This window comes from Meriones unguiculatus, chromosome 15, assembly GCF_030254825.1.
Source record: "Meriones unguiculatus strain TT.TT164.6M chromosome 15, Bangor_MerUng_6.1, whole genome shotgun sequence".
Taxonomy (NCBI): Eukaryota; Metazoa; Chordata; class Mammalia; order Rodentia; family Muridae; genus Meriones; species Meriones unguiculatus.
This window is the reverse complement of record NC_083362.1, coordinates 55,358,880-55,372,072: the sequence shown is the minus strand read 5'-3', so window position 1 is coordinate 55,372,072 and position 13,193 is coordinate 55,358,880. Positions and strand designations below refer to the sequence as shown.

General features: G+C 38.8%; 1 protein-coding gene across 5 annotated transcripts in view; it reads left to right on the top strand.

The window, feature by feature from the left end:
- Positions 1-13,193, top strand: part of Erbb4 (erb-b2 receptor tyrosine kinase 4) — a 1,096,075-nt gene that overhangs the window by 802,188 nt on the left and 280,694 nt on the right. For all 5 annotated transcript variants that reach the window (XM_060368567.1, XM_060368566.1, XM_060368564.1 and 2 more), the window contains exon 13: positions 11,388-11,520. In XM_060368567.1, the coding sequence (XP_060224550.1) occupies positions 11,388-11,520 (133 nt within the window). The remainder of the gene's footprint in view (positions 1-11,387; positions 11,521-13,193) is intronic.

Here is a 13,193-nt window from a genome sequence, read left to right as displayed (position 1 = left end):
TTATGTTTTTACAATGGTGCGGGGGTGGCTGGGTTTGGAAAAAATTTAAATTCTAGATGCTGTTATTTGGTCTTGTGTTTGTTGAGTGGGTGTTTTCTTCCTTATTTTCTGTTGCCTTTTCTGGTTCTTAGGAGAGTATGGCAACTGCATGCTTCCAGGTAGGGGACTTTTCTGGGATTCTAGTAGGTGTTGTTAATAGGGCTTCCTGGTGAGATGTATGCCTAGGTGTTAAGAGTTGACACTTAGGAATGTGGATGGGCTGGGAGGAGATTAAGGGGCCTTAAGGAAGGGAGGGGAGAAAGATGTTCTACCAGGATCTGTCTAGTCCCTTGGGAATGTGGTCACAGAATGAGCAGAGTCTCTGCTGATGATGAGACTTGGGGGTTGATTTTAGAGGAAAGGAGAGAGAGATACGAAGATCTGTACTCAGGCTACTTGCTTCCCTTATTGAAGTGGCTGTGGTGTCCCAGGAATGCCTGCAGGGGTTGGGAGCTGGGATAAAGTGATAAATGAGGAGGGAGTGAGGAAAGTGAAGTTGAGGAGGAGATATATGTAATCCACAGGAGCTGGGGACATGTGATGGATTGAAATGATGATGAGTAACAAAGTACTTTTAAAAATATACAACAGATAATGCTTGGGTAATGCTTCAGAAGAAAAATGTGTAGTAATGTTGTGCTTTGTTGTTACTGTTTGGTTGGTTTTGGTGGAGGGGTTGGTTTTTGCCTAAAATACTAAAGAAATGCAGCTATTCCTTTCTGTGCTTGCGGTCAGTTCTAGAAGTGCAGAACAACTCTAAAATGGTATCTTTTTTTAATACAATCTATGCATATTCTTCACTGTGCTATGAGTTACATCTATGTTACTTGCAATAATTAATTCAATTTAAACACTTTGAAATTATGTGCTACAGTATTGTATATAGGTGACAACAACCATGAAATATCCTTTGCTGTTCAAGATAAATGCAGCTGTTTGTATTTTGATCTAAGATTTATTACATCTACAGACACATAAGCCAAAGCTACACAGATACAAAGGTGAAGCTGTAGACAATTTTACATTTATCTATGTCTTCATGTTCCTGACATTTATTAATAGGAAAACTATTTCACTGAAAATGCATCTACCAAAAGAAACTGCATAACTATAATTACTTGCTAATCACTAAACTCCTTGGATGACTTACGTGATCCCTTTTACTGAGTCACCCACCGTGTATCCTGTATTTAATCCAGAATGAGCTGGAAAAGGAAGGAAGGCAGGGTCAGAAGAAACATTTTCTTCATGCACCCTCCTATTTGGTTTTCACTGGTAACCATGACAATAGCAACTAGAGAATAAATATTTTACTTTCTAGGAAATCATAAGGAATTTCAGTTTCCTATAAAAAAAAAACAACAAAAGACTTGTGCACTTGATGCACTTGATATTAAGGCCATTCTCATTTCCAGTTTTCTGTATGCTACAGAATATGAACTTTGGACCTTGTTTGTGATGAATAATTATTTAAAATTATAGTTTTAGACACTACAGCTAAGCAAGGAGATTTTCCGCTATCCTAACAATCCTATATTCCCATCATTAGTTTACATACTCCTATTCTAGCTAAATCACCTCTGTCCTGTGCATTTACAAACTAGGTTTTGCCTAGTAGGTTAGAAGAATTGTTCTTGGGACCAGATAGCCTGTGTTCACTTAGAAATTAATGAACTTTACTGCATTTTTCATTAAACTAGGCTTGATATGAACCATGAGGTGCATAAATCAGGAGCCAGTGTAAACAATATTCTTTGAAGTAATCAGAAGATAGAAAGTCTTAATTATACTTCTAAGAGCTCCCTTCCTAAATTATCAAAGTAAATATCAGTACACTGTTCTTTGTAATTTCTTCCTTATTTTATTCGAAACAGCACAATGTCTAATTACTAACAATGACTCAAATGCTCTCTATGTTCTTTTCAAAAGATAATTATCAGTTACTGTTGCTGATTAGTTTAAAAAATGAGATCTCTTCTAAGAAATTTTAACCTAAAATGTCTGAAGGCATCAAGAACTTCTCAGTGATAAAAGGCAGCATCACTGCAGGGTTCAGTTTTCATTTCGAATGACAATACTCTAATCTGACTTACCCCTCATGAGTGGCTATGTAGCGCTGCAAAGGTAGAGCTGCTGAATATTAAAATGTAGGAGCGTGGGCTCCAGTTGCTAGAGCTGTTTCTGTGCAGCTCTGCACTTAGTTTTCTTCCCCATTCCTCAAAAGACACTGGAAAACACTGAGCAGTCGAGTCTGAAATCTGAGTTCAAGTAATTGAACATATGATCAAAATATAAGTTAAAATTAAGTTATACAGGTAGGATTAGACATTGTTCCAGTGACTTGTGCCTTTAGAAGAGAAGTCACAGAAGAAACACCATTTAGAGAGAGGACAAACATACCTGGAGTTATACAATTGTAAAGTAATGCAAGCAAAGCATGGCTGGAACCACAGGAAGGTGGATCAGAGTCATGATCTGCCCAACAACAGCAAAAAAGAGGGAAGGAAGGAAGGGAGGAAGGAAGGAAGGAAGGAAGGAAGGAAGGAAGGAAGGAAGGAAGGAAGGAAATAACTGTTCAAGACCTTGATATGACATGATTCTGACTTTGAAATTTATGAAACACTTTCATATTGCTTTAAGCCATTCAGGTGGTATCATTTTATCAGTGAAACCCTTTGGTTATAACAGAAACATTTGTGTTGTATGACCTCAATTCTTCATCCTTAGTACATACTACATCATAATGAGACAGGTGTCTGTGGGAGAGTCTTCGGGAAACTCTGCTTTATCTCCTTCCCTATTACACTCCATATTGTGCTATAGTTATAAGTATATGTATAAGAGAGGTGTGCCCATCTCATCTTAATAATATGGTCACCTAAAGAAGAACTTTGTGGTGATACCAGTTGACATCACAGTTCGGAAGGGAGGCATCTCACATGGGCTCAATCCAGAGTGAAAGATCTGTGAGCAATAAATGGCAGCTGAAAAGGAGAGAATTGGTTTTCTTTATATATGAGTATCTGTTAGATTACCCATCCCAAGTGGTCATCTCTAAATAATATACATATTAGTAATACTAAACAGACTCATCACATTATATACGTACATTCAAGATACATACTACATAATTCATTCATACATGCAAACGTGTCTGCAAATGTGTCACACAGGTTCATACACATGTAACAGTAATTAAATAAGAAGTTATTACTCTGAGAGGCAATGAGAGAGCACTGGAAAAGTTAGAGAGGATGAGATGGGCATGGAAATTATGTAAATACAATATTCATGTATGGAATTTGATGTCTGTGGTTCGGGATGCTGCTGGAGGCCATGTTGATGGTGCATGCTCCATTCTGCTTCCATAGGCTTTGTAGAAGATCGTGATCCATTTTGCCATCAAATTTTATGGGCAGGAAATCTTCATTTGCAGTGGAACCAATTATTACAGACTCATAATTGAAAACTAGAGACATTGAAAGGTTCTGTGGCAGCCTCTCTTTTTTCCCAACCAAAAAACTACAATAAAATAAAATAAAACATAAAATGGAACACTCCAGACTTGAAGCCATTGAAAAGAGTCCTTTAAAATTCTGAGAAAGATGTTCAAGTGTAGCATTTTGCAGTTGATGGCTTCTTGTAGAGGACTCAGTTATCTGTAAGGAGCTAGCCAATGGGAGGTTGACAATGTTCAGATCAGTATATGGAAAGAAAAAATGGATTTGGTGTGTCCTTTTTCCTTTATTAGAGAGGGCACAGGTGTGGGAGGGTGTGCCTGGGAAGAATGAGTGACTATGTAAGGATGCATTGTGCAAAATTCCCACATTATTGATAAAAAATATATATTATGTTGGAGAAAAAAAATTTCCAAAACCAAAAATGTTGAAAAGAGATCTACATAGAATCATGTAGTCTGGGTAATTAATTTCTTCTTGTGTAAATTTACTTACTCCCTCAAAAAGGACTCAGAGTAGACAATTTTCCAGTTGTGTGACTTCCAATAAAACATTTCAGGACAATTTTGTAAGACAACCAAAAACAAAAACAAACAAACGAACAAAAAAAAAAAAACAGTGAATTTTAAACAATACCTTCAAAATATGTTTTTATTTTGTATTTACAGGAAAAAAACCCACTCATTACAAGACATATTTAATGATAGTTACTTATTAATTTAATAATACATATATAGAGAATATGTTATGTTACTAACATTGATTCACTTACGCGTTTCAGTAAAATATTAAGTTTCTGCAGGTTGGTACTCTGTAATATACTAGTATTATAGGCAGTATTTGAAGACTTTCTAATAGCTAATCACTGCTACATCTCATTTCTCCCAATACCTACTTCCAAAATTTCATGCCCAGGTCATTCCCAGGTCACAGACTGGAGTTACTAAGAGGATTGACACTATGGGTAACACCTGTTTCACCTTCTCAGTGTACTTCACAGGTGTATTGTAGCAATTCTATGTTCTCAGTTTGTGCACAGAGCACTTGGTTGATATTTTCAGACACTTATTGTGTTGTAAACATGATAGTATCCTTCTCTGTGATATTTATTTAAACTTTTCTACTCACAGACTTAATGCACTACAACTTGCATCTGCTGTGGAGTGAATATTGCCCTCCAGGATGGACGCAAGTAATCCACCACCTATAAATGTTACCTTAAAAGACAGAGGTTGCCCACAGATGATATCGACTTAAAGACGTGACCATTATCACAGGTTGTCAGAATGAGGCAGAAATATGATCATATGTGTCATTTATTGTAAGGGAGAATTGATTACTGTAAAGGAAATGAAGGTGTTATCATAGAAATGGATGTTGTGATGCTATGTCTGTCTGCAACCCAAAGGCGGTCAAAGGAGCCTATAAAAGCTGAAAGAGTCAAGGAAAACCTTATTTCATACAGACTCAAGAAGGTTTTCAAGCTTTATGTTGCCTTGATTAAGACTCGTTTTGTCTTTTGACATTGAGAACCATAAGAAACAATATTTATGTTGTTTTAGGCAACTGTTTCTTAGGCTCTGATGGATCATAGGTTGAGATTCAATCACAAGGACTTCATACTTGCATTTACCCAAGGCTGCTTTTTTTTTTTTTTTTGACATCTCCCAATTTTTATGAGAGAAACAGGATGTTCTTGATGTGGGGGGGGGGGGTAAGCTAAAAGAAGCCTTACAGATAAGAAAGCTCTACCTTCTTTCTTGCACATTTTGTATCATGGATAAAACTTACTTGCTTTGATTGGGTCTACAGACTGTTAAAAAATGTGTTTTCTCATTGGCCCTATCAATATAATGTGATTCATGTATTTATATGAGAGTCAGATGGGTTTGAGGGGAGGCCATTGCTTTGTTTTTGTTTTCTCTTGGTGAAAAACATGGTCAACAGTTTTCCCCAGCTCCTTCAACCTTTACTATTATCCTGAAAATAGTGAGTAGATGATGTGTTCAACTCAGTCTCATATATTTCAAGAGCTTAGCAGGAAAGATTGGCCATGTCCAGCCTAGTCTCCAAAAACAACAATGAATTGCCTTCCTTGGAATCTCTTTGCAAGAATTGTGTTATGATTTTCCACAGACCCTCCTGCTTTAATTCTTTGTATTTTATTAATCTCTCAGCAGACACTGCCCAGGCTGGTCACTGGCTAATGCCATCTTCTCACTAGTAAGGATACACTACATTAAGCTCTATCATCAAGGGTAAAAAGTATAGGATACTGTTGTGTTGGTTACCTATCCAAACTAGAAATAGAGCACAGGGAGTCTTATGGAGAAGAGGGGGGATTGGAAGGACATGGAGGGGACATGAACCCCACAGGGAGATCAACAAAACTAAGTCCAGGGGGTCCTGCAGAAACTGATGCACCAATCAAGGACCATGCATGGAGCGGACCTAGAGCCCCTGCTCAGATTTTGCCAATTGGTAGCTCAGTCTCCATGTGGTTCTCTGAGGGAGGGGATCAGGAACTGCCTCTATCATAAACTCAGTTGACTACTCTCTGATCACTCATCCTTGGTGATGCAGCCTTTCCAGGCCATGGGGGAAGAGGATCCAGGTAGTCCTGATGAGACTTAACAAGCTACGGGCAGATGACAATGGTGTAGAACTCCCCCTTTCAGTAGATTAGGGGAAGGGATAAGGGGAAGAAGCAGGGAAGATGGGGCTGGTGGAGTTGTTGAAGGAGGGATCTTCACTTGGAATATATAATGAATAAATTGTGAAGAAAAAAAAATATACAGACATGACACTTGATCTACTCTCAATGCACACAAGTAGCTAAACATTCTATGAGGTAACATATACGTATTTGCAGTGTCCAAGATAAAAGTCGTTTCTAAGCAAATGCTTTTAAAGCTAAGCACATAAATATTTTTTGTGTGTTTTTAAACTTTTTGTCAGTAAATTTGTGGAGTGTTTGTTTTAAATGCCCAACTGTGTATTAAATACTGTATTAATATTAATGATCATATTCACTTCAATCCTGAAAGGAAGATATTCACTTTATAAAACTGTAGGAAGAAAGTAATTGCCCATGGCAACTTGGCTCATGAAGTGAAAAAGATTTGAACCTATGTCTGTCATATCAGAAGAGCTTAACTTCTCTATATTAACCAAACTTTTCAGCATAAAAAAAAAGATTAATGCTACCTGTCTAAATCCATTCTAAGTACAAATCCATGCTTCAATGTATGATAAATAATACCAGCATAGTAGTTAGATTTCCACTACAATGAAAGAATATTTTTCTGCCTTTGTGCCCATAGATAGGTGCTCCATTTCAATATTTTTGAGCTAATCCATTTACTGTCACACATGCAGAGCTGTAGCAAAATTCATTATTTTACGTTCATCTCTATTTTAATGGAAGCAGGTTCAATATTCTCTATAAAGGTCGAAATACTGAGCACATTATTATCTCTCCAAAATTTTAATAGACAGGTACAATTCAGAGGAGATAAAGAAAAATCTATTTTACAGCTTCTGGAGAAAACACAGAGGAAGTGAAAGGTTTCCTAATAGCTACATTGCTAAAGTTTCTTTAGAGAAGCTTACAGTGGCCTTATAACCTCTACACCATGAACAGGCCTTCTGCTCCACACATGATAATCGCTTTGGGAGGTCAGATGTGTGTTCACTTCTTGGTGATGATTGAAACCCCTTTTTTTTTTGCTCTTAAGAATTTCAAAGAAGTGGCTTCCCTGCTCTTTTGTTTCACACCTTTTGGAGGCAGTTGCCTTCTTTTCACTTTAGAGAAAATAATCTTCCAGTCTTCATTTCCACCAGTTGTTTGGAAAGAATGAGTCAAAAGTAGTTATTATGGTTTCTTGTTTGGCATTGCTTTTATTTTTATTTTTATTTTTTTCAGGTGACTCTGTTGCCTTGATTCAAAGCTTCTGTGCTATTAGGCACATGAATAAAGACTCAAAGAGACAGCAGAGGACAGAAGGGAGGTGGGATCTTGGTGAAGATAAAACATCTAGGTCAAATAATGTGATATATAGCACAGCAGAAAATCGCAACAATTTTACCTTTTCACATAAAGTAGAGTTCTGTCAACACTGAAAGTTGGAGCGATGCAGTATAAGGGTAAACTTGTATTAAGCCAGAAAAATTAAACATGTAGACTGGTGTATTAGACTAAAATTTGATAAGGTATCACAAAATAGACAATGTCAAATAGATGTTTCTGGCTTTGACAGTTTCCTGAAGAGAGAAACCAAGAGACAGCTGAGAGTCTTAGAATTTGATACAGTATGGACTTGACATATTCACTGTGATTTTTAGGAAAACCCAGGATAACGAATGAGTATAAAGACTTAGATGCATGACAATAATATAGGATCATTTAAATACCCTCATTATTTTCACAATCTATTATCTTAATATTTGGGGTTTTCTTCTTTAAAAATATGGTAAAAATGCTAATACCACAGTAAGCACATATAAATTTTATATAGAGAAAAAAACTGGAATATGAAAGTACTAAATAATCATATAATAGGTGAATGTTCATAAAAACACTATTATTACTTCTCATTCTCCCTCCGTCAGCTACCCCCAGTCCCACCCTCCCTGATCACCTCACTCCGAGATCTGCATGGAGACAGAGCTGCCAATTGGCCACATCTGAGCAGGGGTTCTAGGTCCTTTCTATCCATGGTCCTTGGTTGGTGCATCAGTCTCCACAGGACCCTCTGGGCTCTAATTCTTCAGCCTATTTTAAACAAATAAAGTTGAACTTTTGGTCTCTCTCTATGAGCCTGTAATAGTTAAACTCTTAGATGGTTTAGTTAATATCTGATTGACCAGATACTTTGTTACACATTATTTTGGCCATGTCTGTGAGAGTGCTTTGTTTGAGCCTAGCATCTGAACTGGTAGACTATGAGAAGCAGTTTGTTCTCTTTACAATGTAGGGGCACTCTCTGGTCCCTTAAAGATTTGACTAGAATATGAAGAATGGAGGAAAGAAGCTTCGCTGTGCTTAACCGCTTAAATGGAGCACCGGTCTTCTCCTGTCCTTGGCATGAGACTTAGATGAAAGTGCTTCGTATTCTCTGGACTTAGACTTGGACAAACCAGTTGACCATGTTCTTCTTGTGTCCAAGGTTTCTAAACCCAGAGTAGAATACACCACAGACAGGCATGTTGGTTTGTTGGGCTTCAGCTGGAAGAAGGCTAAGAGTGGAGCTAAATGATGTTTGTCATATAAAACAGCATGAAATAAAGTTTTGAGTCGCACTGTGTACATGTATATGTATTGTGTGTTTTGTATAAATATACACTAAATACATCATAAATATGCGGATAAGCAAGACAGTATGAATACTAAATATATAAACCAAAAATATGGGAAAACTACTTTGGATGACAATTTGGCAATTTCTTGATGGATTATCACCATAGTATTTAGTCATTTTATTTCTACATATTGTCTTTAACTTGGATATAGACATCCACAATAGTATAAGTTCTAATAGCCAGAAGTATAAAACTGCCCTGATGTCTGCCAGTAGGTTAATGGATTAGAGAAGTGTAATGTATACACACAGTGAAATACATTTAGAACTAAAAATGAATGAACTATTATTACAACAGCATGGACTACTCTGAATACAATTCTGTAGAGTGAAAGAAATGTAATTGAAAAAAAAAAACAGGCATTCAATACAACTTCATTTACAGAAAATTCTTTGAACTACAAATAGCCATAATAACAGAAGTAACCTGTGGTTGTCCAAAGGAAGGATTCCATGTGTGAGATGAAATATTTTACAGATGATCAACATTTATGGAAGTAGTTTATAATGGTGTGTACATATCCCAACTTTACAAGTGGTGCCCTTCATATTTAAAATGTCACACTGTCCGTTGTTAAGATACCCTAGAAAATTACAGTAAAGGAGAAACTATTCATTTTTATTTCACAGCATCAGCCTTAATCTGTGACCCACTTGACCCAGCGGTTTTAAGCTATGCTAGATTGGAAGAAAGTCATGGGAGAAAAAGCTTGTGCTAGAACAAAGCTGTTCACCTCTTTGCCGACAGGAAAGAGTGGGGCAGGGATGAAAGTTACACCTTTCACGGGTACACTTCCGGTGAACATCTTCCAAAAAGGCTCCATTTTTTTAAATAGGTAGGCCATTCAGTGCTAAGACATCAATACATGACTGGAGGTTCTAGTAGTAAAACCACAGTTATTTGTACACCCCTGATGTAAGACTAGTCCTCTTCTACTCGGGAACTTCATTTTTGGGGAAATATAGCGCTTATTATTGCTTTTGAGGAGATTTTTGGTCAGGGATTCTCCCGTGGAATGACAGAATCAATGAATCAGATATTTGTATGAAATAGTCAATCTAAAGAGTGTGGCCGAATTCAGGGGTAGATCTAAAAAATAAGTTTATAATTTAATCGGCAATTGTTTTTGTCAGTATTCTACTGCTGTGAAGAGACACCATGGCCATGGAAACTCTTATAAAGGAAAACCTTTAAGTGAAGCTTGTTGGCAGTTTCAGAAGAAAAATCCACTGTCATCATTGTGGGGGGCATGGTAGCACTCAGGCTGACATGATGCAAGAGAAGTAGCTGAGAGTTCCACACACAGACCCTCAGGCCACAGAGAGAGAGAGAGAGAGAGATTCTCAGCTTGGAAGTCTTTTTGAAACCTCAAAGGCCATCTCTGTTGTAAGACCCTGGTTACCTACCTACCATAAAAATAAAGAAACTGAGACCTTTCCATATCTGAAAGCTTAAGCCTTAGCCCGGCACACTCTCAGCCACCTCACCTGGAACCCCTGCACAGAGGTAGCCCATGGCAGTTCAGGGTCCAAGTGGCCTCTGTAGTAATGGGCACAGGGACTGTCTCTGACATGAACTGATTGGCCTGCTCTTTGATCACCTCCCCCTGAGGGGGGAACAGCCTTAGCAGGCCATAGATGACAATGCAGCCAGTCCTGATGAGACCTGATAGAATAGGATCAGAAATAGGGGAAGGGAACCTCCCTTATCAGTGGACTGGGGGAGGGGCACGGGTGAGGAAGAGGGAGGGAAGGCGGGATTGGGAGGAGTGGAGGGAGGGAGCTACAGGGGGAATGCAACGTGAATAAACTGCAATAAAATAAAAATAAATAATTAAAAAAAGGAAAAAAATTTAACCTAACCACCTAGCTGTACTTTCCAGGCCCCTAGTCACCTTGTCTCTGGTGAAAAGAGCATTCCTCCTTCTCCTTCTCAGAGTCCATTATCTGCAAGGAAGGAAGTCCCTCCTTCCACTTCCTTCCCTAGCAATTTTCTGTCAGATCTTTATAACAACCAATCAGCAGTGAGGTCCATGGGATACCACAGTCTAGGGATTGAGGACAGTGTGACCTTTTTAGGATTTACAAAACAGGGGGCCGGGTAATGACCATTCCGGAATCTCTTAGCATTTACCTCACTGCCACTTCATCAATTAGCAATGGAATATACAGAGACACACTTTAATACAATGTGAACGAGGGTCACCTCCACACCCCCACAGTGACACACTTTTCCAAGGAGACTCTGCCTCCTCAGTCTTTCAAATAGTGCCACTCCCTGATGTGTTCCTGTGTGCCTGGAGGTCAGATCTCTTGTTCTGCCATGTCTGTCCTGAAGATGGAATGGAGGTCACCCCACTTGGCAAGAAGCTCCTCTATCCACTGATTCATGTTGTCTGTCATTTCTAACCATCACATCGCCTACAAGAAAATCTTCTATCCCCCCTCAACTGTGGCATTTCATACCCAGTAAAGTCCCTTTTAGCATATCCCTCGTCTCATTTCCGGTTGATTCTGGTCTATCTTGCAGCTGCTGAAGGGATGGTGTGCAACCACCTGTGTTCAAGCGATGGCTGCTGGGGACCCGGGCCAGACCAATGCCTTTCATGTCGGCGTTTCAGCAGGGGGAAGATCTGCATAGAGTCGTGCAACCTCTATGACGGGTAAGAAGCCACCATGACACCTCTACCTCTCGAGCTATGAGCTGATTAAAGCAAAAACCTGAGCTTTAGAAAAGCAGTAGGAAATTAGAATGCGAAACTATGGAGATTTTTCAAGAGCACCTGCTATGCAAGTTAAAAAGAAAGATAGGAAGTTGTATTAAGGAAAAAAATAATCTTTGCTTGAAATCCTAAGTCTGGTACTGACTAGTATGCACACTTTAAAGATGTTTGCCAATGTAGATAAATCTTACTAAAACGTAAGCCAAACTGTCTAATTTTCAACTTGCATTATGAGGTAGGTTGTTACAATCTTCCATCCCCCTAAACAGTGATACTCATACTTCCTAAGGTTTAGACCTTTTAACACACTTCCTCATGTTGTAGTGTCCCTGAGATAAAATTATTTTTGTTGCTACTTCATAACTGTAATTTTGCCACTGTTATGAATTGTAATGGAGATATTTACTGAGGAAGGTTTGCCAAAGGGTAGTGACCCACAGGCTGAGAACCACTGCCCTACCCCTTAGAGTCTGTTACAGGATTGGCTGACCCTCAGCAAGGAGTGGGCTATCTATAGACTTCAGGAATGTTAGGTATTTTCTGTGCCAGGAAAGGTTCTACCGTAAGGTGGGTAGGCTGTCCAGCACAGATGACCCACCTTGAGATAAGATACCTTCCCATTCTTGTGGTTATCCTCAGGCTGTTCCTTGGGTAGGGAATCTTATAACCTTGTTTCTGGAATTGGTGACTTAAGGCCTAGTGTCTGGTGACTTTCAGGTGTCAGGCCCGGTTCTCTCACTACCAAGCAGTGTTTTAACCTGTTGATATTAATTCCTGGTAGTGCTGCAACCATCACATGGCCTGAAAGAAAACCTAGTACTACCCTCTATTGTGGCGTTTTATAGTCTGTAAAATCCCTTTATCAAAGCACATTTTTTTGCATTATGTTTGCCCTTCATTTTTTTCAGGGTTTCTCTCATGTAGCTCAACTGAAAGTACCTTTTGCAATTTTGAAAACTATACTTTTTTGGACTTCTTAAAATTTATTTTTATTTGTTATAATTTATTCATTTTGTATCCCAGCTGTATCCCCCTCTCTTGACCCCTCCCAATCCCAGCCTTTCTCCCTCATCTCTTAGCATGCCCCTCCTCAAGTTCACTGATAGGGGAGGTCCTCCTCCCCTTTGCTCTGACCCTAGTCTATCAGGTCTCATCAGGATTGACTGCATTGTCTTCCTCTGTGGCCTGGTAAGGCTGCCCCACCCCTTCAGGGGGAGTTGATCTAAGAGCCAGCCAGTGAGTTCATGTAGGAGACAGTCCCTGTTCCCATTGCTAAGGTACCCACTTGGACCCAGAGCTATGCACTGTCCTTGGTTGGAGTATCAGTCTCTATAATGACCCTTGGACCCCGATTTTTTTGGTTCTCTTGGTCTCCTCATGGAGCTCCTGTCCTTTCCTGGTCTTTCTATCTCTCCCTTCTTCCATAAGATTCCCTACACTCTGCCCCAAACTATTCTTTTTTAAAATTAAAAATTTTAAATTAAAATTAATTTTTTTTGTTTTGTTTTTTTGTTTTTTTTTTCAATGCAGTTTATTCAGGAACCTTGAACAATCATCTGACCCTGGGGAAAGCCAGCCCACAGCTTAAATAGCCTCTATATTTTTTAAAATTA